The 24,101-nt window shown below is 40.5% G+C and overlaps 3 protein-coding genes across 4 annotated transcripts in view; 1 reads left to right on the top strand and 2 right to left on the bottom strand.

Annotated features, from left to right (window-relative positions):
* LOC121728178 (GAS2-like protein pickled eggs) overlaps positions 1-6,426 on the top strand; it is a 99,035-nt gene extending 92,609 nt beyond the window's left edge. For both annotated transcript variants that reach the window (XM_042116309.1, XM_042116307.1), the window contains exon 5: positions 3,928-6,426. In XM_042116309.1, the coding sequence (XP_041972243.1) occupies positions 3,928-4,760 (833 nt within the window). In that variant the 3' untranslated portion in view covers positions 4,761-6,426. The remainder of the gene's footprint in view (positions 1-3,927) is intronic.
* A 1,943-nt stretch (positions 6,427-8,369) lies between these two features.
* LOC121728194 (protein takeout-like) lies at positions 8,370-19,615 on the bottom strand. Its single transcript, XM_042116331.1, has 6 exons — positions 19,519-19,615; positions 12,030-12,119; positions 10,937-11,084; positions 10,170-10,303; positions 9,448-9,613; positions 8,370-8,751 (listed from the first exon to the last, which is right to left on the bottom strand). Exons 1-6 carry the CDS (start codon positions 19,577-19,579, stop codon positions 8,613-8,615), a joined length of 738 nt encoding a protein of 245 aa, XP_041972265.1. The 5' UTR covers positions 19,580-19,615; the 3' UTR covers positions 8,370-8,612.
* Positions 19,616-20,678: 1,063 nt separating this feature from the next.
* On the bottom strand, positions 20,679-21,692 carry LOC121728195. The gene has a single exon (XM_042116333.1). It carries the CDS (start codon positions 21,395-21,397, stop codon positions 20,702-20,704), a length of 696 nt encoding a protein of 231 aa, XP_041972267.1. The 5' UTR covers positions 21,398-21,692; the 3' UTR covers positions 20,679-20,701.
* Between the last annotated feature and the right edge of the window lie 2,409 nt (positions 21,693-24,101).

Genomic DNA, 24,101 nt, shown 5'->3' with positions numbered 1-24,101 from the left:
ATTTATAGCAAGTAACAAGTGAGAGTGTGACATGTGTGTATCTATTTATATCCCCGCTGGAGGTATCTCCCGGTATGGCGCGCCCGCATAAGGCGAAGCTCGTGTCGAACTTGTTACATTGATGTATGAGCGACTAACATACGTCTTGTATGATAGGTTAGAGGACAAATTCTTCAAGTTAAGTAACGCTTTACGCTTCTGTTGAAAAGAGTTCGAGCACGGATGTTTTGTATAAAATCTGTTTAAGGTTAAGGCGCAAAATCCAAGCTGCCCTCGTATAGCAGAGAGCTAAGGAGCTCTCTTCACGTTTGCAGAATTTGATGGTTTTAAAGAGATATCGTTTTATAGTTTTAATAATTCAGTCTTTATGTTCGCTAATAAAAGTAGCTTTTAAATTGTCTAATACAGTGAATTTAAAAGCAAGATTTTTAAACTACGATTTTTAAACAATTACCTACTTCCATGACACTTTTAGCCATGTCTTTTACATTTGAAAAGTAGTAAATGTTCTACGTTTAAAGAGTTCAAACTCTACAATTTTGTAGAGGTATGTTATTAGTTTATCGTTGTCCGCCTACATCAGTCGTGTAGTGGTACAGTTGAGGCCCCCGTGCCCGTGCCAATCGCGGAGGTCACTTCAAGGTCACCGTGTATGTCATACAGCATACTGTGTCACTTACTGCCACAAGTATAATATATGGTCCAATGTTATATTTATGTGAGGTTCAAAAAGATTAGAACCTATTTTGCAATAAATCGCAAGTTTTGTCGCTGATTTTTTCTTTTGTATGTAGGCTTTTAGTAACATTGTCGGGACTGTTCTTGATGTAGTGTAGCTATAATACAAATTGTAGCTGGCTATGGAAGTACGCCGGCTTTTAAGTGCAAACTATATTTTGTATTCAAAGTTTAAAGCACCCTCTGTTGTTATGGTTATTGGTAATTTTAAAGACGGTGTTATTAAGCTGGTGTGTTGTTAATAACTGCTGTAGTTGTTAAATATTTGACTAAGTACCAAATCATACCATCTGCCGGGTCTTTGTATGATTTGTCCAAAATAATTATCATGCTCACATCTGCCACGCTATTATTGATTCTTTAATATAAGGGAGTACTTAGCAATTAGCATATACAGCAAATAATATGACTGTAGTGTTAGGGTGATGTAGCGATAATAAGTATTCATTTGTCAAGAACTTGTGCTCGAGTGATAACTGGCAATGTTATGTTTTGTTTTAAAAAAAAACTTCCAAAACTGCGTTCTTAATTGATTGATATACTTACAGCTGTTGTAGCCGCGCAGCCATTGGTGCAGAACTATTTCAGCACGAGCGTGATTGGTCGTTTATTGGATTTATCAGTGCTAGGAAATGTGATTGATGTGTTTGGATGAATAATAAATTATATTATGGCTTTTATAAATTCTCTTATTTGTTATTTATGTTTAATCCTCGATGTCCTCAGCCCTGCATACATAATTACATACAACATAATATTATGTTGCTAATTTCACTGTCAAATATTTGTTACTTATGTTTAATCCTCGATGTCCTCAGCCCTGCATACATAATTACATACAACATAATATTATGTTGCTAATTTCACTGTCAAAGGGCCCGCTCCAAAGGAAACATAAAGACCGTCAGAAAAGGAATTCGCCGCAATTAGAACCTAAACGAGTCTAAATATACAGACACATGGGCACAGCTCTCCTGACTCACTGGGAGAATGTTTCCAAACATTATTATCCTTGTCAGGGGAGTTTCAACCCTCGTAGGTTTAACTTAGGTTACTTTTTCAACGCCAGGACTTAGGAGTCTCAGGACCAGGCATTACTAATATCACAGGATTATGTACCCTCACGCTTTGTGCTAGGGCTGCTTTTCCATCGTCAGCCTCAGGCGGAATTTTTGTTGTTTCCGCCAGAGGAATTTCAAGCCTCGTACAATTTCTTAGGGTCGGTTATCCATCGTCAGCTCCAGGCATTGTTCCCGCTGAGGACCTATTTAGTGCTTAGGTCCATTTGGTTACTTTCAGCTGCGTGTATTGTTTTTCACTGATGATTCATATTTGTACAGTTGGGTTTGTTTCCCTCGGTTTAACTCAACTCGATACTTAAACTTTACAGTTTATACAACTAACTCAATGTGTTTCAATAAGTTTGTAGATTGCTATAGTTTGTAGTATATTACCGTCTTACCCGGTTTAAACTCTAGACTCATTGTGTCGGATGTTTAGCTTTCATATTGTTCATCATTCATCATCTAATCTTGAAGTACTATCAGGGAAGTTGATTTATAGGCAGATGACCTACGTAATTTGGTCGCGTTATGTCAAATCCAGCCTACAGATAAAAACTAACATTAAATTGCCAGTCTGACCAAATAACGTAAGTCCGTCAACTGCATATGAATCAATTTTCTTTTTTTTTTCGATGGTACTTTTAGCATTTTTTTCTATACTTATTAGGTATTGCTTAATAGTTACTATTATAATTTATAAGTTAACTATTATTTACCAGTTTAGTGGACTGCTTATAGTTGACAGTGTCGTTTAATTTAAATTTAGAATATTGCAATCATGAACCAAATGAGGTAGCGCCTGCGCAGGTCGAACTCAGAAGGTTGCGGCGAGTTTGGTGAAGTTCGTCATACCCACTAACTTGGTGACAACTGACAATAACACTGAATAGTATATACTATTAATTATGTAGTGCTGTCTAGAACATTCTACCATTGTCCAAAAGGTTATAGTTGTTATAGTAACTAGACAGTATTTCCATAACGATTTTGGACTGGTAGGTAAAGGGAAAGATAGATACCTAATAAACCTAGGTATATTGTTAGGAGAAAGAGAATTTATACAATATTTTTAAATCGCACTTAACATTATTATTTCTCTGGTTAGAGTAGCTTTTTGATTATATAGATATAGATTGGCAATAGCTCTGCAGTATGGACACTTCTGTCATAACCGATCAGTTGCAAGCTCCCTTACATGTCTAAAACGCCACATAATATCGACACGCAAAAGGCGTTGATGCAGGAAACAGCAGCATAATACTATTAATTATAGATTACTGTAGATCGTTTAGTCACTCGACTACCGAGAGCGAGACAGAATGTGAATTAATTGTTGAGTATTCTATAATAATAAATATAATATCAATTTTATAAAGACCAGCAGCAGTCACAATTTTTCTATTCTTAAACTTCGGATATGCTAAACTTTTTCTGACGCAAACAGAGACGAATATTAATTATTTAAAGTTTTTGATATTAATTAATTATATGTCTCAAATCCTTCATTAAATTAAAGCGTAATCATCATTACATAAATTACTTATCTGAATGCGGCCGTTTGTATGTTCTTGCTTGTAGTGTCTATGGAGGGGTGCATATAAATAATTAATCAGTTGTTTATTCCTTCGCTAATCACTCAAGTGATCTAAGCGACCTTTGTAAGTCTATAGTAGTGTCGGTAGATCTGGTCTGATTACCCTTATTGATATACTACCATAGGATACGTGTTTACTGTTTACACTGCTCATTGCATCATGACATGCACACGATTATTGTATTTAAATTATATTACCTAGCCTCCAGCCTAGGATATAATTATTTATTACGTGTTATTAAAATAAATACATAGGTCCGTAACAATAACGACTGCTCATGGCTCACTTCGGTTTCCGAGAGGGGTGGACCGTCGACTGTAGAGTGTAGGCTTTAGAGACCACACTGAGACCAAAAAAAAATTAAAATCATTGTTTATAAAAATATACCTATTGAATAGATAATAATACATTTTTGTCAACTTTCTTTTAGCTCCTAATTCGTTTCGTATTTCATAATCGCCGGTTCCAAGTCCTTCCAAGTTCTGATCTGACTGTAAACGATGACTAACAATATCGTTCTCGTATTCCAGAGCGTCTGGAGGGCGAGGACGGCAGCGCGACCGACCGCAGCGACCGCGACGACTACGTCAGCCTCACCACCGGCCTGCGCAAGACCGACTTCAGCGACACCTTCTACGGCCGCCGCGACGAGCCCCGCGCCCGCACCTCCCCCGAGCCCCCCGCACCCCGCCCCCCGCCGCCCGCGCGCGCCCGCTCCCGCATCCCCCACTCCCCCGCCCGCACGCCCACCCCCAGCCGCGCGCCCACGCCTAGCCCCAAGCACGCGCCCAAGCCGCACGCCAGCCCTAAGCTCGCGCCCAAGCTGCCGCCCGCGCGCAACACCTGGGGCGGCCGCAGCGCGCCCGGCCAGGCCAAGAGCAGGGCGCGGCCGACCATCGGCGCCGACACGTTCGAGAGCCCCAACAAGTCGCCCAAGGCGCGGCAGAAGGCCCAGAGCGACGCGTTCCGGCGGAACTCCCCGCTGCGGGCGAGCAGCGCCACGCTGCGCTCGCCGCCCGGCCAGCCCGCCGCCAAGAGCCGCAGCCCGCTGCTCGAGCAGATCTTCCGCACGGCGGAGAGCGCGCGCGACGACGCCGCCGTGCTGGAGAAGATGAAGGAGATCATCCGCACGTACTCGCGCGGCGAGGACGCCCTCTCGCGCGCCAGCTCCAAGGACTCGGACTACGCGGACTTCACGTCGGCCTGGGTGATGTCGGACGGCAAGCTGGAGCGGTCCACGTCCACGCGGCAGCTGGCCGCGCCGCGCCGCGACCCGCGCGACGCCCGCGCGGCCGCCTCGCGCATCCCCGCGCCCGTCGCGCTCGCGTGCCGCCGCTCCACCTCCACCACGCACTTCCAATGACCGCCCGACACCGCTGGGGCCGTCTGCGAGTGAGGAGGCCAGTCTTCGCGTGCCGCGGGCAGTGTGACGAACTGTCGAACGTCGCCCGGCCTCGGCGGTCGGGCTACAACACGAGGACTGCCGGAGGTGTCGTATGAGTTGTGAGGTACCATATCTGAGACGAGTGAGTTCCCGGAGTATTCGAATTTAACTTTAGTCTGACCTAGGTTAGACCTAGACTACCGCTGTAGTAGTCGGGTGCCAGTGACTGTGAGCAATAAGGGGGGAGCAGTGCGCCCGGCTTCTTAATGTCCTCCGACAAGGTTCTATGGAAGTAGGAGACGATTTATCGAAAATTACGTTCGATGGACATTAGGAAGCTCGCCCTGGTGTTGTATGATGGTGCTATATGTTGCTTTCGTTGAGTTAGACTATTTCAGTTGTTAATATTTAAGTATTTAAGCAGTCGGTTGATTGTGAGTAATCATTTCCTGAGTTTGTGAGCTCGGTGCCATTTTGTGGCATACTTTGGTGTTTTATAATAAGTGACATTTTCTCATTTTTAAATCAAATAAAGAGTGAATACTCATAATCACCCGACTATATTGTTTAAACTTTTTATACTAATGTTTAGACAATACGGACTCTAGATTTTTTATGTGAAGACATTCTATTTTAGGTTGTAATATGACTCTATGCTAGTTTAAGTTTATATATTGTGTTTATATCGTGAGCCGTCGGAGCGAGCCGGGAGTAGGCAATGTTCGAGCAATCTCAATTTCAAATTAGAATATAGAGGGCTATGAGTGAGCTATTATACCCACTAGAAGGTACAAAATAACCGCCACACATGGCCGACTGTTGGGAGTTAAGTCTCCAACGTTCGTGCGTGTGGGGCGGCCATAACGTAGAGTGTAGACTAATCGAAGATGATCTATTTTTACATCAAGTAGTAGACTACAGACCGTCCAATGTCTCTTCATTCATTGTCATGAATAATTTAATGTTTAATTAAATTGATGTGTGAAGAGCCCGGCGCCCCGCGCGCGGCCTGCTGGTTGTCTCTCTGCTTCTGATTCTACTGTGCTTGTACAATCTACTACAATGGAACTACTGTATACATCACAATATGTTTTAGCTTGTCAGCTCTATGCGCTCTGCCCTTGTGTATTTATTTAGGAGACTATTTAATGCGTATGCGTTTGGAATTTCGATCCGCAATTTGTCGATTGCGAGTCGAAATTCCAAATATCTAAATGTTATATATATCGAAACGTAATTTTAGTTTTTTTCAAAACTAATTATAAAAATAAACAAAAATATCTTAATGTTAAACTTGAAAAGCCGTGGCTTTGTAAAATTACGTTAGTTTTGTATTGAGCGCTGGCGCTCCCCACTCAGATTATTCGATTGGGTCTGAATAATATTTTATTTAGATACTTAAAAATGGAATAAATGAAGAAAATATTATCCATTCACTCTTTTTTTATGAAACGAATAATGTATGTATTCTTTAGTGAATATTTTTTATTTTTTTAGCCTTTATTAAGGCTTTGGTCTGAGTGGTGAGCGCGGGGGCGTGTTAGCTATAGAGGCTTAGTGCTAAGCGACCGTTCTTCTACCTACTTATGTTACCAGTGATCATGCCATAGATGTTGTTACTTCACTGAATAAAACATTATCGATACCTGTTTAGTTTTTTTATAGGCACTCTATTGCCGTACCCACTTCTATCGAGTCAGAAAAAAATGGTGACACTGACAAAATCAATCATTCTCTGCTTCTTATTTATTTATCACTTGCATTTTGTAAATTTATTTATCACTTTTGATAAATTACCATTGTTTTGAAAAGTTTTTACGAATAAACAGCCGCACCATAGAAATTTGTTGAATAGGTACTTATTTATAAGATAAACAACAACCTGCCGATATGGAGCAAGAGACTGTGCTGGTCGGTCTATTGCTGTACTTGCTGCTTATTGGAATTTGTACGTAACCAAAATGTTTAAAATTCAATAGAAATGCCAGCGCCATCCAAATAAAAAATTTTTATTAATGAATATTACAGTGGTAATTTTTAACGAAACCTTCTGTAAAGAGAGATGTCTGAAGCCGCACAGAATAAACCAGGGAGCCCAAAACATTGAAATGAACGTGAGAGAATCTGTCAAACCCGGTACAACATTCAAGAAGAAAGAAAATTGCAACAGCTATAATTTTTGCAAAGTGTAAAACAGATTTGGAACAATTAGGCCCAATTCACACCGGATCGGCAGCGGCGCGAAGAGCACTTTTAGTGTGAAATAATTTTAAACTTTATTTACATACTTATAACTACTAGTATCGCTTGAAAACTTCAAATGTGCTCGAGGCGCCGCGCGGCGCCGCGCGACCGTCGGCGGAAAGTGCTCGCGGCTTCCCGCGACCGCGCGCGTCGTCGCGAGGCGCCTCGAGGCGTCGCGAGGTGCCGCGAGCACTTTCCGCCGACGGACGCGCGGTGCACAGTGGATCGAAAATCGAGTATCATAGACATAAGAACTTGAATTTCCAGATGTCATTTTTTTGGGCTGCAATATGGTCTCCTAGTTGTTATTACATCATAAAATGTAAAAAGACGCAGCTACGTGTAAATAATAAGGGAATTACAAATTTTTTATGAAAGTAAAGAACACGGATCATTTAACAAAAAAACAATAGAATATGTCAAGTAGTTCCAGACAATTTAATTTAATTCAGTTGGAAGTTTTAAATTGTTACTGGGGACACTGGAAAAAGACAGGGTTGATACATTATATCACCATAATAATTTCTTTCTTCTTTCTATTTGAATTAAGTTTTTAATTAACCAAAATAAAGTACCAATGGACAGTTTTTAATTAACCAAAATGAAGTACAAATGGTGCCGTAATACAAAATATGCCAAAATGTGAGTAATAATTAGTACTATAATAGTGTGTGAGGATATAACGGCCAACCATGCGATTCCAGAGATATTATTTTTTATATTATATTACATTTTATTATTTTTACATTTTATTATGCAATAACTAGTAGGAAAACATATTTCAGCCCAAAAAAATGACATCTGGAAATTCAAGTTCCTGTCTATGAAACTCGATTTTCGATCCACCGTGCGGCGCCCTGAAGGTAGCGCGCGGCCGCCAGCGGCCGCGAGCGTCCACAAGTGACCGCCCGCGGCGACGCGAGCCGCCTCTGCCGGCCTCGCCGCGCCTCTTCGCGCCGCTGCCGGCCTCGCCGCGCCTCTCCGCGCCGCTGCCGGCCGCTGCCGATCCGGTGTGATTGGCCCTTAGTTAGCTTTCGTACTTTTAGTTATAAATAAATACACTAGATGGCACTTCAACACATAGTAACGAATTTTGCCGCAAGACTGTGCTCTACCAAATAGTAAGAAAATTGTCACTAGATAGCGCTTAATCGAACAGTTACATAGTTTACCGATAGAGGGCGTTATTTAATTATGCTTTTCGACGCTTGATGGCGCTTACTAGAATAGTAACAAAGATCATCGCTAGATGGCGTTATCCCAAGTAGTTAGTAATGGTATCGCTAGATGGCACTCACTCATATAATTCCAAAAAATTTTTTTAATTAATTTAATTGGATAAATTAAATTACTTTTAGAAATAGTTGTTTAATTTCATGTCTAACGGTTAAAACATAATAAATACAATTGTCGCTTAACCTACACTTACGAAACTTACAGCTAGACTATCTACATTCTCCACTGTCACCAAAGTTTTTTCAGTCGTCTCTGCGAATTCGCATCGCATCGCAGATATCTGCGATGCGATGCGGGTTCACAGTTATGTGTAGGAGCCCTTATACCCGAGTCCCAACTGGGGGAAGGATATTAGTTGCCGATGAATATCTGGTTCATTGGCACTTTGTCGAAGATGTTGTTGGTGACGTTCTTGAAGAGGTCACTGAGGCCGGCCTCGTACGACTCCTTCAGTTCATTAAACACCAGCTCCGAGTTGGCGTTCAGGAACCTGAAAATGATAAGGTGGATATTATCTACGAGCCTTCAAATATCTATCTCCTAAATTTACCTACATTATTTGGTCGGGTTATGTCACGGAGTAAGGCTGCGTTGTCATCTGAGATATTGTGTTGCGATTTGCGAGGGATGTGTTTTTTATGAAATAAGGGAGCAAACGAGCAACCGGGTCACCTGATGGAAAGCAACTTCCGTCGCCCATAGACACTCGGAACATCAGAAGAGCTGCAATTGCGTTGCCGGCCTTTAAAGAGGGAATAGGGTAATAGGCTAGGCAAAGGTAAGGAAGGGAATAGGGGAGGGTAGGGAAGAGAATAGGGTAGGGGATTGGGCCTCCGGTGAACTCACTCACTCGGCGTTGTTTCACGCCACACACACACAGCGCAAGCGCTGTTTCACGCCGGATTTCTGTGACTCCGTGGTATTTCTCTTTTAGTCGAGCCGGCCCATTGGCGCCGAAGCATGGCTCTACCACATAAAATGTGTTTTTAAGATCCAATAGGATCGCTGCTCTCAGCGAGGTTACTTCAACGTCAAGTCAATGAAGTGATTCTAGTGGTTCTCAAAAACACATCCCTCGCAACACATCTCTGGTGGAAACGCAGCCTAAAGGTCCGCCTATGGCCGGCCTTAGATAAATTCTTTCGTCGAGCAAACTCAATTGTATCTAACTGAAGTTTAAGCTTACATATTCATGTTGTCCCCCAGCACCTTGTCGCCGTTGAACAGGTCGGTGAAGTGAAGCGTGACCTGCTTCGGCACGAACCTGGTGCGGTACTCGCGGATGTGCATGTACGTCTCTCCATCCCTCACCACCGGCTCGCCGATCAGGTCGTGTTTCACCAGGAGATTCGCTTCAAAAATTAAACCAGAAAATTTTGATGATAATTTTGAAATAATATTTTGATGATTGACATAGTGATCTATCAACGCACAGCCTAAACCACTGGACGGATCGGGCTCAAATTTGGCATGCAGGTAGATGTTATGGCGTAGGCATCCGCTAAGAAAGGATTTTGATAAATTCCAACCCCAAGGGGTTCAAATAAGGGATGAAAGTTTGTATATAATAATACTTCTTAACGCGAGCGAAGCCGCGGGCAAAAGCTCGTATATATATAAAACTCAAAGGTGACTGAGTGACATGGTGATCTATCAACGCACAGCCCAAACCACTGGACGGATCGGGCTGAAATTTGGCATGCAGGTAGATGATATGACGTAGGCATCCGCTAAGAACCAACTTCCAACCCCAAGGGGTATCACCTCTTAAAAGGCCGGCAACGCACCTGCAGCTCTTCTAATGTTGCGAGTGTCCATGGGCGACGGTAGTACTTTTCCATCAGGTTACCCGTTTGCTAGTTTCCCCTCTTGTTTATTTAAAAAAATGAAATAAATAGTCATCCGTACTCAATGTGATGTTGGCAACACCCTTCCCCTGTATGGGCAGCAGCAGGATCCGGCCCTTCATCACGTAGTCGGCGATGAACTCCATCTTGGGGGTGAGGGAGTCCGTCCGCAGACGGTAGTGGTTCAGATCGGCTCTGAAAATCAAAGAATAAAATAACTAATAAAAAAAATCTTTATTGCAGCAAAAATATACAGAACTTATCCGACAGAATATGAGAACTTTCCGCGTGAGAACTTTCCGACGATCGTGAATCGGGGGCAGAAGATATTACAGTGTTTTTTGCTGTTTAAATTACTAAAATGATTAACTGCAGCTCTCACACTAGGATTACCTGTGTCGTGATATTAGCTGGTAGTGGTTTTAATGTCAAAATTTCTATGTTCAGGAGAAAATATTAACCTAGCTGTTAACTTTGCGATGATGATGATATATAGATAAATGCTCACGTCCACTAAAGTTAAAGTAAGAAAATATGTAATTGACACAGAGATAGTTAAAAAAATTAGGCAAAGAGTAAGTATAGTACCTAAGTAGAGCCTTCTCTACAGCCTTCTTGAATCAACGAGTAGACTAAGGTCATACCTTTGTTGTTCGACGAAACTCGACCGCGGGTGCGACTGCTCCGACCCCTGTCAAGAACTGCTCGAGCGGTTCGTGTATTGCGGATATGAATTTAGTATGTAAACCGTGCCGTGCAGCAACCGCATCTTGCAATCGGTGTTAACTGCGAGATGCGGTCCGTCTATGGCCGGCCTAAGATACTCACTTGTAGGTGAGCAGCTGGGAGTCAGTAAGTCCGTGTAGCCTGATGTCCCTGTACTCCTGTCTGATGACGACGGGTCCGGCGCCCGCCTGCACCGCCAGCGCCGCCAGCCGCAGCGGCTCCAGCGCCGGCACCGACAACGACGGCACTCCTGACGATGAGAGAGGGAGAAATGATGAGGGTAGACTCTGAGGTTATATATTCTCAGTTACGGCTACCTATACCTTATTGACAGTTTACCCACTTAGATACTATCAGTGCCGGTTTGAGCACTACCAGGCACTACCGCCCTGGACACCATTCCTTCGGCACCTAGGATGCTGGTAGTAGAAAAAAGGGGCCATTTTTGTACGCCTTCGGCGTCTGTTTTTACCCGGCGCCCTGAGCGGTCACCTAGCCCCCCCCCTCCCCCTCATATTATGTCCAATAGAATGTAATGGTTGTCTGGCAGAAACTACTTAGCACTAGCAGTAAGACCGCCTATTTGTAGGTACATAGTTTTCCTTTAATTATTGTGTTTTTAAGTTTAGTTTTAAGAATTTTCTATAATCTATTCTATTCCTTACGATTACCGTATCCAATATAGATAGAATAGATTGCGATTTTTTTAATTTGAATATATTTGCAACAAAAATTGTTTAGCTATGAAATGTCTGAGTATGATATTATGGAGTCAGGTCTATTTATCTTCATATCATCGTCATATAAGAATCTAGTTCTAACAGTAACCTCAGACATATTTTAACGATCCAATCTTCGCCACCAGCGCCAAGGACTCTAAAATTGAGCGGTTTAGTCCGTTATTAAAGACGTATTACGGCGGGGGATAATCGTCGTGGTAGCGAGGACGATGTTGCAATGCTCGTCATCATAATTGCTTTAAAGTTTACGCTAAGTAATAAAGTTCTGCCAATTTCATACTAAATTTGAATGTAACTATGCTAGCGGAGGTTCTTTTACACGGGAGCAAGAGAGAGAGCAGAGAGCAGACTTTGCAGACAATCGATAATCGAGTTCCTTGGCCAATAAACCTGCCTCACTTTTTGATAGCTGAGAAGTCGATTTTTTCAAGGAAGATGATCTACGGTGGACTCACCAGTCTTCATGAGTTTGAGAGCGGCGGGTACGGCGCTCTTGAGACAGCTGTTGAGCTGCTCATCTCGCCGACACCTCGTGAAGCTCTCCGCTGGAATTAATACATTTGAATATTATTAATAATTATGTGCCAGAGAGTTTATTCATTTCCAGTTGAGAAAGTTAGAAAAAATGCATTTTTTTTACTTAGCAACACCTTAATATATCCTGTTAGGAGATTTTAAATTTTGAACTTCAACAGTGAAATACAGGCATCTTGGTCCTGGATTTCCAGTATAAACACCTTAATCTACATTATTTGGGAAAGTGCTTAACCAAGTGGTATAGAACAAATGCTACTGCTTACTAAGTATACTAAATACGTTTACTAAGTCACAGCTGCAGCTATTTCAATTATGATATGGTTAACAAAAAATTTAATCTCATTGAAATTGAAGTGCCATTGTATTTCTTTGTATCGCGCTTAATACGTTATATTCAAATTAGTAGCATTATATTACCTATAGCCGAGGAGCGTTATTTACATCGAAATGCAAACCATGGGATTCGATTTTGCAACCACAATCCATACGTACTAAAACTGATAAAATCGCAATATGAAATCGAATATATATTTTTTTTATGAAATTAGGGGGCAAACGAGCAAACGGGTCACCTGATGGCCTGATGGAAAGCAACATCCGTCGCCCATGGACACTCGCAGCATTAGAAGAGCTGCAAGTGCGTTGCCGGCCTTTTAAGAGGGAATAAGGTAATAGGGGAGGGTAGGGAAGGGAAGGGAATAGGGGAAGGTAGGGAAGGGAAGAGAAGGGAATAGGGTAGGGGATTGGGCCTCCGGTGAACTCACTCACTCGGCGAAACACAGCGCAAGCGCTGTTTCAAGCCGGTTTTCTGTGAGAACGTGGTATTTCTCCGGTCGAGCCGGCCCATTCGTGTCGAAGCATGGCTCTCCCACGTGTAAATATGACAATTTTGCAAAGTAAATCTCGTAAGTTTCGCAACACCCTCATCTGTGCAGTTGGGTAAGGTTCACCGACCTTGTACCAGTTGTCCAGCTGACTGTCGTTTGGGCAAGGATAATGACAGGCGCGTGACAGTTCTTTGTTCTATTCACAGTTAATTTGCCTCTAAGGACCTTATGTCCAGGACGTTAGGATCAGAATACAGTATAGACGAGTTAGGTAATTTGTTGCGAGATTTGTTTACTTGAGTAGCTGTAGTAACCGATATTGTTTATATAATATACTGTTAACAGTGTTATGTAAAACAACATAATAATATTTTAGCACACTGTTGCCAGCAACTTCGCACAGGTTTATCGCGCGAACGAGCGGATAAAATTATGTATTTTGTTTTCTTATTCAACACTTAAAATACGTTATACGCTTAAAGTATCTCCACACCGAATTTTAACATAGTGAAAATCTGTTTTATCGTGAAGAGCTAAAAGACAGAATAATGCGAACGTATCTATACCATAGATACGTTCGCATTCATAATAATATTGTAACTAGATGAATTGAGGAATCAGTCGAGCATTTGCATATAATAACAATAATTATCAGAAGTAACATCTACAGCTTAGGATAGGCCTACACCATACAGCCTTTTTTTATGAAATAAGGGGGCAAACGAGGCAAACGAGCTGCAGGCGCGTTGCCGGCCTTTTAAGAGGGAATAGGGTAATAGGGGAGGGTAGGGAAGGGAAGGGAATAGGGGAGGGTAGGGAAGTGAATAGCGTAGGGGATTGGGCCTCCGGTAAACTCACTCACTCGGTGAAACGCAGCGCAAGCGCTGTTTCACGCCGGGTTTTGTGAGAACGTGGTATTTCTCCGGACGGTCGAGCCGGCCCATTCGTGCTGAAGCATGGCTCACCCACGTGTACTGTGCACACGTGGGAGTGCCTAGGATAAAAATGTTGTTGATAAGTGGTGCATTATTGACTGTATCGCCTGAATATAAAAAGAAAGCAAAACGTCCATAGCTTGCTAAGGAAGCTCTAAGCCTGTGTTGTGTTCCAAGCTTGCTTACAGAGGAAGCTGCCTTCGCAGCCACTAAGGTATTATTATACTCGAGCATGGCAAACATCAACAAATCTCTGTATTCTGCACACAACACGCCCATAAGCTTCCGTGTGTAAGTTGTCAGCACTTGGCAGGCGCCGACTTACTATGGCCGACAATTAAACATATTGTATGAATGCGCATTGCGCATACATTTACAATAATATTACTATGCACCGACGACAACATCTGCCTCCAGAATATTTTAATTTTTAGCTATTTAATAATATTTAAGGTACACAAATAATTAAGAAGTAAGTTAGTAGGTATTAATTAGCTTAATAACTACCTTAATAAGAAAAGATACAATTCATAACTTGACAATTTTCATTATTATTTCATGTAATTGGTTCCTGCTATCACTACCTACTGAGTCGAGGGCTGGAGGTTTTAACGAGAAAAACTTTTAAACTAATAACTGCAATGTATGTACCCTATATTATCATCTTGTCGAGTCAAGAGCAAGAAGAATCTAATGAGGATACACCAGGGGCTAGAGAAATGAAAAAAAGCACGTGTAATATCTATAGCTGTCTCCCTTACCTCAAGCCTATACTGCAGAACGCGATAGAGACAACTGCAGAAAATCCAGAAAATCAACGATTCGTTGTCCCCTGATTCCTTCTCCAAAACTTAACCGATTTAAGTACTTTTTTCATTAAAGATTAAAAAAAGGCTTGATCTGTGTTCCTATGTTTTGCTTTTTTTTGTATAATCTAGCCAAATCTGTTTTCTGGACGTTTGAACACAGCGGAAAATCTGGCCATTTTTTTGATTTTTTGAAAGTTCATATCTTATTTAATAATTAAATTATGAAAAAAAAGAAAACATAGGGACATTGTATTAGTATTATAAGGCTCGACCGGAGAAATACCACGTTCTCAGAGAAAACCGGCGTGAAACAGCGCTAGCGCTGTGTTTCGCCGAGTGAGTGAGTTTACCGGAGGCCCCTACCCTATTCTTTTCCCTACCCTCCCCTATTCGCTTCCCATCCCTACCCTCCCCTATTACCCTATTCCCTCTGAAAAGGCTGGCAACGCACCTGCAGCTCTTCTGATGCTGCGAGTGTCCATGGGCGACGGAAGTTGCTTTCCATCAGGTGATCCGTTTGCTCGTTTGCCCCCTTATTTCATAAAAAAAAAAAAAAAGAAAAAAAAATTAGTGGCCGTAGATATTCAGGAAAAAAATTATAACTCTACTAGCATTATCCAGGGAGGAAACAGGGGACAACGTTTGTATGGAAAAAAGGGCGGTGTGGACTCCTCTTAAGGAACTAGACCTTGTCAATGAAACATAAACATACATTTAAATATTCAATACGTCCTTATTCGAATTAAAGGCATACTATACCTACTTATTACATACTCCTGAAAACATAATTTTTATTCAGGTACGATCGGGTGAATACCCGAACCACGCAAATTTTCTAGCTCTCGGTGGTTCGCCTACCCTTTTATGGACACTTTATTTGAAACGTGTTAGTAGTTTAAAGTTTAGGCTCTTGACTTCACCGTAGTCGGTTAACATCAATATGAGATACTATCAGTTACGCGTTATACGTAGTGAGAGGTTGCGTCAGCACTTTCACGTTACGTCCAGTTAGCTCACTGCTGGCGCGTTGCTGGTGCGCTGCTGCCGCGTGGTGGCCGGTTACACGAATAGGTCATGGTTGAGTGATGATTATGGAGAGGTGATGGTTTAGATAGGTGATTAATTAAACATTTCATCTGATGAGCATCATCATATTCATCAGAAAAAAAATATTTCCGATAATTCCGATTCTGGACAACTTTAAATAGCATATTTCTTTTCTATATTAATTGTGATAACTGAAAATGTACGTTATCTACGCTGCCATGTACAAACTTATGAACCCCTATAGAGTAAGAGAGAGATACTTCTGACCCCAGTTTATAAACAACTTAATTCTAATTAGCATTTAACCCACTTCTAGAAAAGGAGTCAGGCTATATTAATTAATACCTCGATCATACGAATCGCAGACACAATAGACATTCAATTGTTATGCGGCACCCGGGCGCCGCTTGGGAGTTGGTGGGTTAATTCTTAGCGCAACTTACAGGTTGCATTATATTTGCTTTGTCTGATGTCTCCTTGCATTAGTCACTGTGTGTTAATGCACCCACCCCTAGTACGGCGATGCGATGTAAATACAGACATACATACATTGTTAGTAAACAATTGGTAACCTTGCTGGGTTCAAGGCTCTGTAGCTTACATTGTTTAAAGTGACACACGCACATGAAAGCTTACTGGCTGCCGTTGACAAAGACAAAGAAATATTTATTGTTATTTCATAGCATTTTAGCAGAGCATTCTTCTGATGCTGCTAGAATGCTATATATTTTTAACTATAATTCAGAATAATTATAAATTTTTATATTTAGCATAGGGTACGATGGGATTGACATCGTCTTTCTGTACGAAAATCCCTTTAAAAAATACAGATTAAAAAAAAACTATTTGTTGTAAACTGTGTAAATTTATCAGGATGTTATAGATTTTTAATTTTTTATATGAGTAGCAAAAACTCGTTTTGGTGTGCAAAGGCAATTATTAATTAGCATTAAAACCATCACGGTTAGAACTGAGCAGTGAAAGAAGTCACACTCTATAGCTCCCACACCGGTTTCGGTGACGGTGGCCGGTTTCATTGAAACTAGGCCAGCTACGCAGGAGTAATTTTATAGTGCCCAAGTGTGTGCGCAGTACACAAGAGCACTCTCTATTCCTTTACTCTCATAACCCAGTGTAACGAAAGACCGACACGACCGGCGAGAGATCAGGCGCAGGACCGACTTTTTACATGCCCATCCGACGCATACTTGTCAGACAGTCAGGTGATCAGCCTGCTTTGTCCTAACCAAACTTGGAAATAACATGTCCAACGCGGGAATCGAACCCACGACCGAGTCAAGAGCCACGCTCTATACCACTAGACCACGGTGGCGTTTCACACTGTACCCTGTTGTCATAGCAACAGCTGTAGCACTACAGCTATTGTAGCTAGCGCGTTGATGTCTAATGAATGAAGATTGAAGTATGGACGCTATCGCATACATATTATTATTTATTACTAGCTGTCCCGCTGAACTTCATGTCACTTTAAAACCTTCCCTGGACTTCTACCGAATATCTTAAGACTAAAATCAGCCCGATCCATTCAGCCGTTTTCGAATTTTAGCGCGATTAACACATTTGAAAATCCATTTTTATATATAAGAAGAAGAAGATATATATTATAGTTTATACATCGTCTCCATTCGTTTATATTATAATTATTTAACCTACTATGGCTACGTTTCCACCAAAGATGTGTTGCGAGGAATGTGTTTTTGAGAACCAACAGAATCGCTTCATTGACGTGAGCTTGCCGTGACATCGCTCAGCGCGGCGATGCTATTAGATCTTAAAACACATTCCTCGCAACACATCTCTGGTGGTAAGGCATGCCTTTGGCTAGAATTGTACCTAGGTATAGTAGGTACTAGTCTAGAATGAGTTTGCCTGTCAATTGCAAAGTGATGACTGTTAAAAAACCGCGGAGGAAAAATTGAAATAAATGCTATTAAACTGAACCTAACTGAACCAAACTTTTTGTTTATCGTCTATGCTGGTGCTGTCTTATAGCATGAAAACATTGTAGTAGTGTGTCATATGACATAATATATTATGCCTCCGTGGTCTAGTGGTAATCTAGATCTAATCACCTAATAGAGCTAATCACGGTCTGATTGTCTGACAAGTAAGATGATCCATGCGTCGGATGGGCATGTAAAAAGTCGGCCCTGCGCAGTGGCGGATTTACAAATTTGGCGCCTGTAGGCTATTCAATTTTTGCCGCCCCTATAACTGACCTTTGAAATTCAGTTAGTTTAGTTAACAATCATATCCCACCAAAAATATTTTTTGAAAATTTTTGCTGAGACGACCACACAAGGTTTCACCCTGTGCAGTAGCACAACCACGAAACCTTACATATTTTAACTGGTATGTAGAATTTGTTTAAGTTAGGGTCAGTGGAGTTAGGCCGTGTACATTCAGAAGCTAATTGACTCTACATGAAATCTCATATCTTTTTCACACGGTAAACCTTATCACTTATGTGGTCGTCTCGGCAATATTTTACAAGAAATGTTTTTGGTGGAATTTTTTATTTCTGTAAGATATAAAAAATGGGGCTAAATTCGCCGTCCCTCTAAATCTGCCGCCCTAGAATCCAGCCTACTTAGCCTATTGGTAAATCCGCCACTGGCCCTGTGCCTGATCTCTCACCGGCCGTGTCGGTCTTCCGTCCCACTGGGTTATGAGAGTAAAGGAATAGAGAGTGCTCTTGTGTACTGCGCACACACTTGGGCACTATAAAATTACTCCTGCGTAGCTGGCCTGGTTTCAATGAAACCGGCCACCGTCACCGAAACCGGTGTGGGAGCTATTATATATTATACTATTGGTTATTATTCTTATGTAGGTATTGATAAATATAAATAGGAAAATATGTAATTCATGACTCAAAATTACAATACTTTGCGTTATGGTATTAACTAATATCGATTAGCTAAATTAACTATTTAGCTAATCGATATTAAAGAACCTGACAATATATTCGTTGTAAGTACCATTAACAGCTTCTAATGACAAAGAAGAATTCAGTCTTAACTTAATAGGCTTTATTATGAGCTAAAATATTTTTAACATAAATTGTTATTTCGGCACAATATTCTCACAGTTATTGAAAGAAAAAAATATTTCGAGAAATAAATCACTCAACTCTTCACACAAGGTCTCTCCACGTCGAACAATTAACCAATACCATGATTATGCTGGGCAATCATAGACGAAAATGACTCCTACGCGTTCCTTATAACAATAATAATAAATAATTATTATTTTCAGTGATAATCCAACGTCGTAAGGAAATCGTATATAAAATAACATTACAACCACGGACGTAAAAAAAATACAACCAAACAATTAACAAAATTTACATCCATAAAATAAGGGTAGAAGTAAAAAAAAAATTACGAACAAAATATAATTTCTTTCAATTAAAACAAGAAATACTCAACAAAAGTATTTTCTACTTAAGTATATTATCCCGCGGTAACCGTTCCATTTTTTTGACTTAACAGCATAATATTCTATGTTCCAGGATTCGTTAGGATAAAATCGTTACGTCTACGAACTTATACCAAACAGACTTTCACATTTCAAATAATAGGATGGATCAATTATTAACCAAATAAGCCCCAATTTCACCAACGTCTGTTAGTGTTAACAGCTTGTTAAAATGTCATGTCTTCTCTTTCATTCATAAGAAAAACGAAAGAGGTAACGTGATACTAATTCGAGCGTTAACTTTAACAGTCGTCGGTGAAATTAGGGCTAATAATAATAGGTACTCACGTAAAGCATTCTGCGCGAGCACCAAACCCGCGAACCCGAGCACAAACCACAGCGCGAACATGGTGTATGACGTGCGACTTGTGGCGCTGACCACCGCGGACTGACTCCTGGACTATAGTCTATAGTCTCTATACTGTACTACTGAGAGAAGGCCCGTCGGTGTAACAAATGAGTGACCGTTATGATGTAAAGCATAAGGTCGTGTTTAAAGTAAAATATCTGTGTACTGAGTACGCGGTGAACGCCTGTCGGTGTACCAAACTGAGTGACCCTTATGTCGTTCACATAATATTATGGTTCTTTACTTTGGTAAAAAGTTTTACCAAAACTTTTGGTAAAAAGGAACGCAGCAGATGGTTCTTTTTAAGTAAAATAACAGAACGCACGTTGCATGCTCCGAGGTACTAGGAGTGACTATTATGTCGTTTATTATTTTAAGTTCTTTTTAGAGGTAAGTGATAATTAAATAATATTAACTAATAAGTTAATTTAGGTTTGAGCAAAGGCATTAGCGCATACCGCGACCGTTCAGAGCTATTTTACTTGTGACAGGATCCCTTCGTGTCTTCTATGGCGCATTGGTGTGGGCGCAGCGCGGGTTGCCATAACAATGTTAATTTAAACATAAATCCATACTAATATTCGAAAGTGTGTCTGTCTGTCCACTGTTACTTCTTCACGCCCAAACCGCTGAACCGATTATGCTGAGGTATGGAGTCCCGGGAAAGGACAAAAGATACTTTTTATCCCGGAAGAATGTACGGTTCCCGCGCGATAAACGATTTTTGGCGCTACGGAGTTGTGGACGTCATAGCTGGTACTTATCTAATATTACAGTTTCCATGAAGTCCATTAGTAAAATAAGGTTAAACTTATGAAAACAACGAAAACAATGTTTAAGTTCATCAATTATTAAAGTCGGTTCCGAGGACTCATTGTATGACAGAGATATTATGCGGCCTGCGGCGGAAAAACGAACAAGAACGTTAGGTATTGCTGTCACTTATTTGCCAGGCGTAAATAAGTACAACTAAAATTTACTTAACTAAAATTATTATTAATTAATAATATAATCATTAAGTAAATATAACTATCCTATTTTTTTTAATAAATAAAAATATAATTTTCAGCCATAGGAATGGTCCAAACGCACATTATAATTGTCCCCTAGTCCTAAAGCCTTTCATATCACTAGAACCTCCTCTTCTTTAACACGTTCATACTCATACTTCCTCCTATTCATGAGATCCTGGTAACCCTTCTGATACCTCAGCGCAAGGGAGTCACTTGGATAGCTCCTGAACACTGGATCTCCGTAGCCCAGTCGGACTATACCAAAGTATAGAGGATCGTCTTCTCTCCTTTCCACCTTCTCCTTCCTTCTCTCCTGTATTATGAGAGACTTTCTCGCAGGTAACATCAGCATTATATCTTGTAACTGTCCGTTGATTTTAACCTTAGCTTGTATGGTCCCATTTATATGCTTATCTCCCTCCAGAGGTAGGTGGCATTCGGTGCAGCGTATCATATTATTGTAGTCAGCGCTTATAGGTACAGGGAATAGGCGTTCGTTGAGGTAAAATCTATAAACGCACCTGTGATCTTCCAGGTTTTTCAGTTTGGCGGCCGCGGAGTGGCACTCAAAATAGTTATCTTGTCTAAACTTTTTTAGCTCCTTTATGTCTGATGCTGTTTTACCCTCATCATCCTCTGAGGTAAAAACATCTGAAGCAGTTCTTTCTATATTTTCCTCAGATTCTTTTATGGTGTTAAGATTAGAGACTTTTAGGCTTTCAGCACCGTATACAGACGCCGAAGATTGTCGGAAATTCTTGTTTCGAAAGTATTGTTGTACGCCAGAGTTTTTTACACCGTTCATGCTAATAAAGACATTACTTTTCTTCTTCTCTGTTGGGTTTTTCGCCGTGTCGCCGCAAGCCAGGCAGCGGTTCAGTTTAGGAGTAACCTTGTTGTTTTTGTCGCTAACTACACAGTCAGATTTGGTAGTTTTCTTGGGTTTTGAAACGGTAGTCACATTATTTATGATGCCTGTAGAACAACTTCTGTTTTGGACGTGATGAGCCTCACCTTTTGTATAAGCACACGGTCTTTCGTTCAAGTTTGAAGACCTCTTTATCCGTCTTTGGTACTCACAGAGTATTTTTGTTGATTTAGTTTTGTAGGACATTTTAAAGTAATTTATAAAATGAGAAAATTAAAACCCACTGCATGCTTTGTTTACCAATTTTGTCATCAGTGCGTTGTCATGGGAACGCTTTTTCTAACATCAAAAGGAAATATAATATTGTAGATAAAAAACAAATCTAATATAAAATATTATTCTCCTTAAAATCCAATATTAAATAAAATCAAATTGAAATCTAGACTAATAAAAAAACTTGATAAAATTGAAAGTAATTAAAATTGGGTATCATTTAAGCTATCACCAATTTAATTAGTTTTGTGTTTCTTAAATAATAGGGTTTGTCCTCAAAATAGTAGATCTGTCACCAAAATGTAGTCACCAAACAATGCAAAATCAGTTCCACAATAAATCACCTAAAATCCTGAGATATAAGGTCTAGTACCAAATAAATGTTTTTGTATGTATTATAATAGGTGTGTCCTAATAAGTATTTAAGCAAACCAATTTAAAGAGATCACCAATAAATCATATTATGTTACTAGAAAATTGCATTAAGTTCAAATAAAAAATTAGGGTTGTCATCATCGTTTCAGCCAAAAGATTCTGCTACTTAACTAGACTCTCAAGGTTCTAAATTTCCACTGGTAGTATAAATTATATTTAAATAAATTTTTTAGCAGAGTAGTAAATAAAACAATTAAAGTCAAAATAATCAATATTTATTATTTAAAATAATTACCACTGAACAATCAGCGCTGGTTTAAAATAGCTAGCTTATGGCTAGCAGAATAGTAGATAAAACACTTAATTAAAGTTAAAATAATAAAAAAAAATCGAACCTAGTTACCTACTACCCATCGTTGAGGCCGGATTGGTCAATTTTTAAAGCGCGCCAATTTGTCTCCGCCCCTTTGATCATTTTTTCATTAAAATTATAAATTGATGTATTAAATTGGTAACGAATACTATTAATTTAATATCTGAACGAAATAAAATGTTACTACTGTATTGGTGACAAAATATCAAATAAAAAGGAGTCGCAGTCAGGGATCGATAATCGATTTATTTGGTGACAGATCTACCATTCTGAGCACAGAGCTATTATTTAAGTAACAAAACTGTTATTATAAGAACGAAGTTTATATTTATGTAATGCAATATAATTTTATTGGTTATCGATCTCTTATTTTACACATATATTAACATTTTAGAGGACCGGTTGGTCTCTCTAAGAGTTCACTAGAGGTCGGAGGAGTATAGAGTAAAACTCGATATACTGTGGTGAACTGAAGTGATTTATTTACAAAAATGCGCTGCTTATATACAAAAAAATGAGTTAATTATTATTATTACAAAATGTACAAAGGTTAAAAGATTGATTGTGATTGGCTATTACAATTAGAAAGAGATGTACAGAAAGGGATAAAAACATTTACAAAAATTAGAAAGGGAAAAAAATTGAATAAGAAATATTTACAAGGTAATTATGATTGCCGCGCGAGAAACTGGACGCACCGCGGCTCGCGGCGCTGGCATCGCCCGAGTATAAATATGGGCTCTCGCGGGCCGCGAATTCAGTCCGCGCGCGCATTCCATACCGACGACGTCTCGCTGCCGGTCGCCGCCGTGCCGGTAATAATTGTAGTGCCGCCATTTTGTGAAGATGGAAGCTCTGCAAACGCCATGAAGACCGTAGCCACGCTGCGAAGATCCCTCGCTCGACGTAACCTCGATGTGAAGACGCGTAGTGTTGTTGCGAAGAATTCTTATTAGAAAAATGCCTTTTTCAAGGCCGGTTCATGTCCGGTATTATTACACGGACAGCTGTTTCTCTCGTCATTGCGAACGTACGTTCTTTGCAGAACGATTTTCTTCTGTGTTTCATCTTCTATAACGAACGTATACAAAGACGGCGTGCGTTCTTTTCAGAGCGCGTTGTTTTCTTTGTTTCATCGGCGAACGAACGTAGGTACTGCTACAGTGCTCCCCCTCAAGCGAAGCGTACCGGCAGTCTGACGACACGGCCTGTTCTTGTTGTCTTCTGTGCTGGACTTGCTGGTAACTTCTGCTTGATCGGTGTTGCACTTGGTAATGGTTGTGAGGTAACAGGTAAAGGTAATGAGGTATTTTGAGGTAAATTATTGGTATGTGAAGGTAAGGTAACAGGTAAATTGGTATTAGGTAAGTTGAGAATTACCGGTGACTGTTGTACATTGCTCGTTGACTCGCCGAGGTAATCTTCTCTCAGTATGTAGGCGGGCTTCAAACGATCGATGGATACTGTTGCTGTGCGATCGGGTAGTTGTATTACGTAATATTTCTCTTCTCGTCGGAGAACTTTGTACGGCCCGTCGTACGGTGTTTGAAGTGGTTTCCTTACGGCGTCGTTACGTAAAAATACGTATTCGCACGTAAGTAGATCACGATGTATGAAGAT

The sequence above is a fragment of the Aricia agestis genome, chromosome 6, assembly GCF_905147365.1.
Source record: "Aricia agestis chromosome 6, ilAriAges1.1, whole genome shotgun sequence".
Taxonomy (NCBI): domain Eukaryota; kingdom Metazoa; phylum Arthropoda; class Insecta; order Lepidoptera; family Lycaenidae; genus Aricia; species Aricia agestis.
This window is presented reverse-complemented; position numbering and strand designations above follow the sequence as displayed.

Excerpts from the sequence above, each read along its gene's own strand:
- LOC121728194 (XM_042116331.1), bottom strand. The coding sequence starts at position 19,579 with ATGTTCGCGCTGTGGTTTGTGCTCGGGTTCGCGGGTTTGGTGCTCGCG. Across the intron at positions 12,120-19,518 it reads GCTCGCGCAGAATGCTTTAC|CGGAGAGCTTCACGAGGTGT; the intron begins GTGAGTACCTAT and ends TATTAATTCCAG. Across the intron at positions 9,614-10,169 it reads TGTTGCCAACATCACATTGA|CGAATCTCCTGGTGAAACAC; the intron begins GTACGGATGACT and ends TAATTTTTGAAG.
- LOC121728195 (XM_042116333.1), bottom strand. The coding sequence starts at position 21,397 with ATGAACGGTGTAAAAAACTCTGGCGTACAACAATACTTTCGAAACAAG.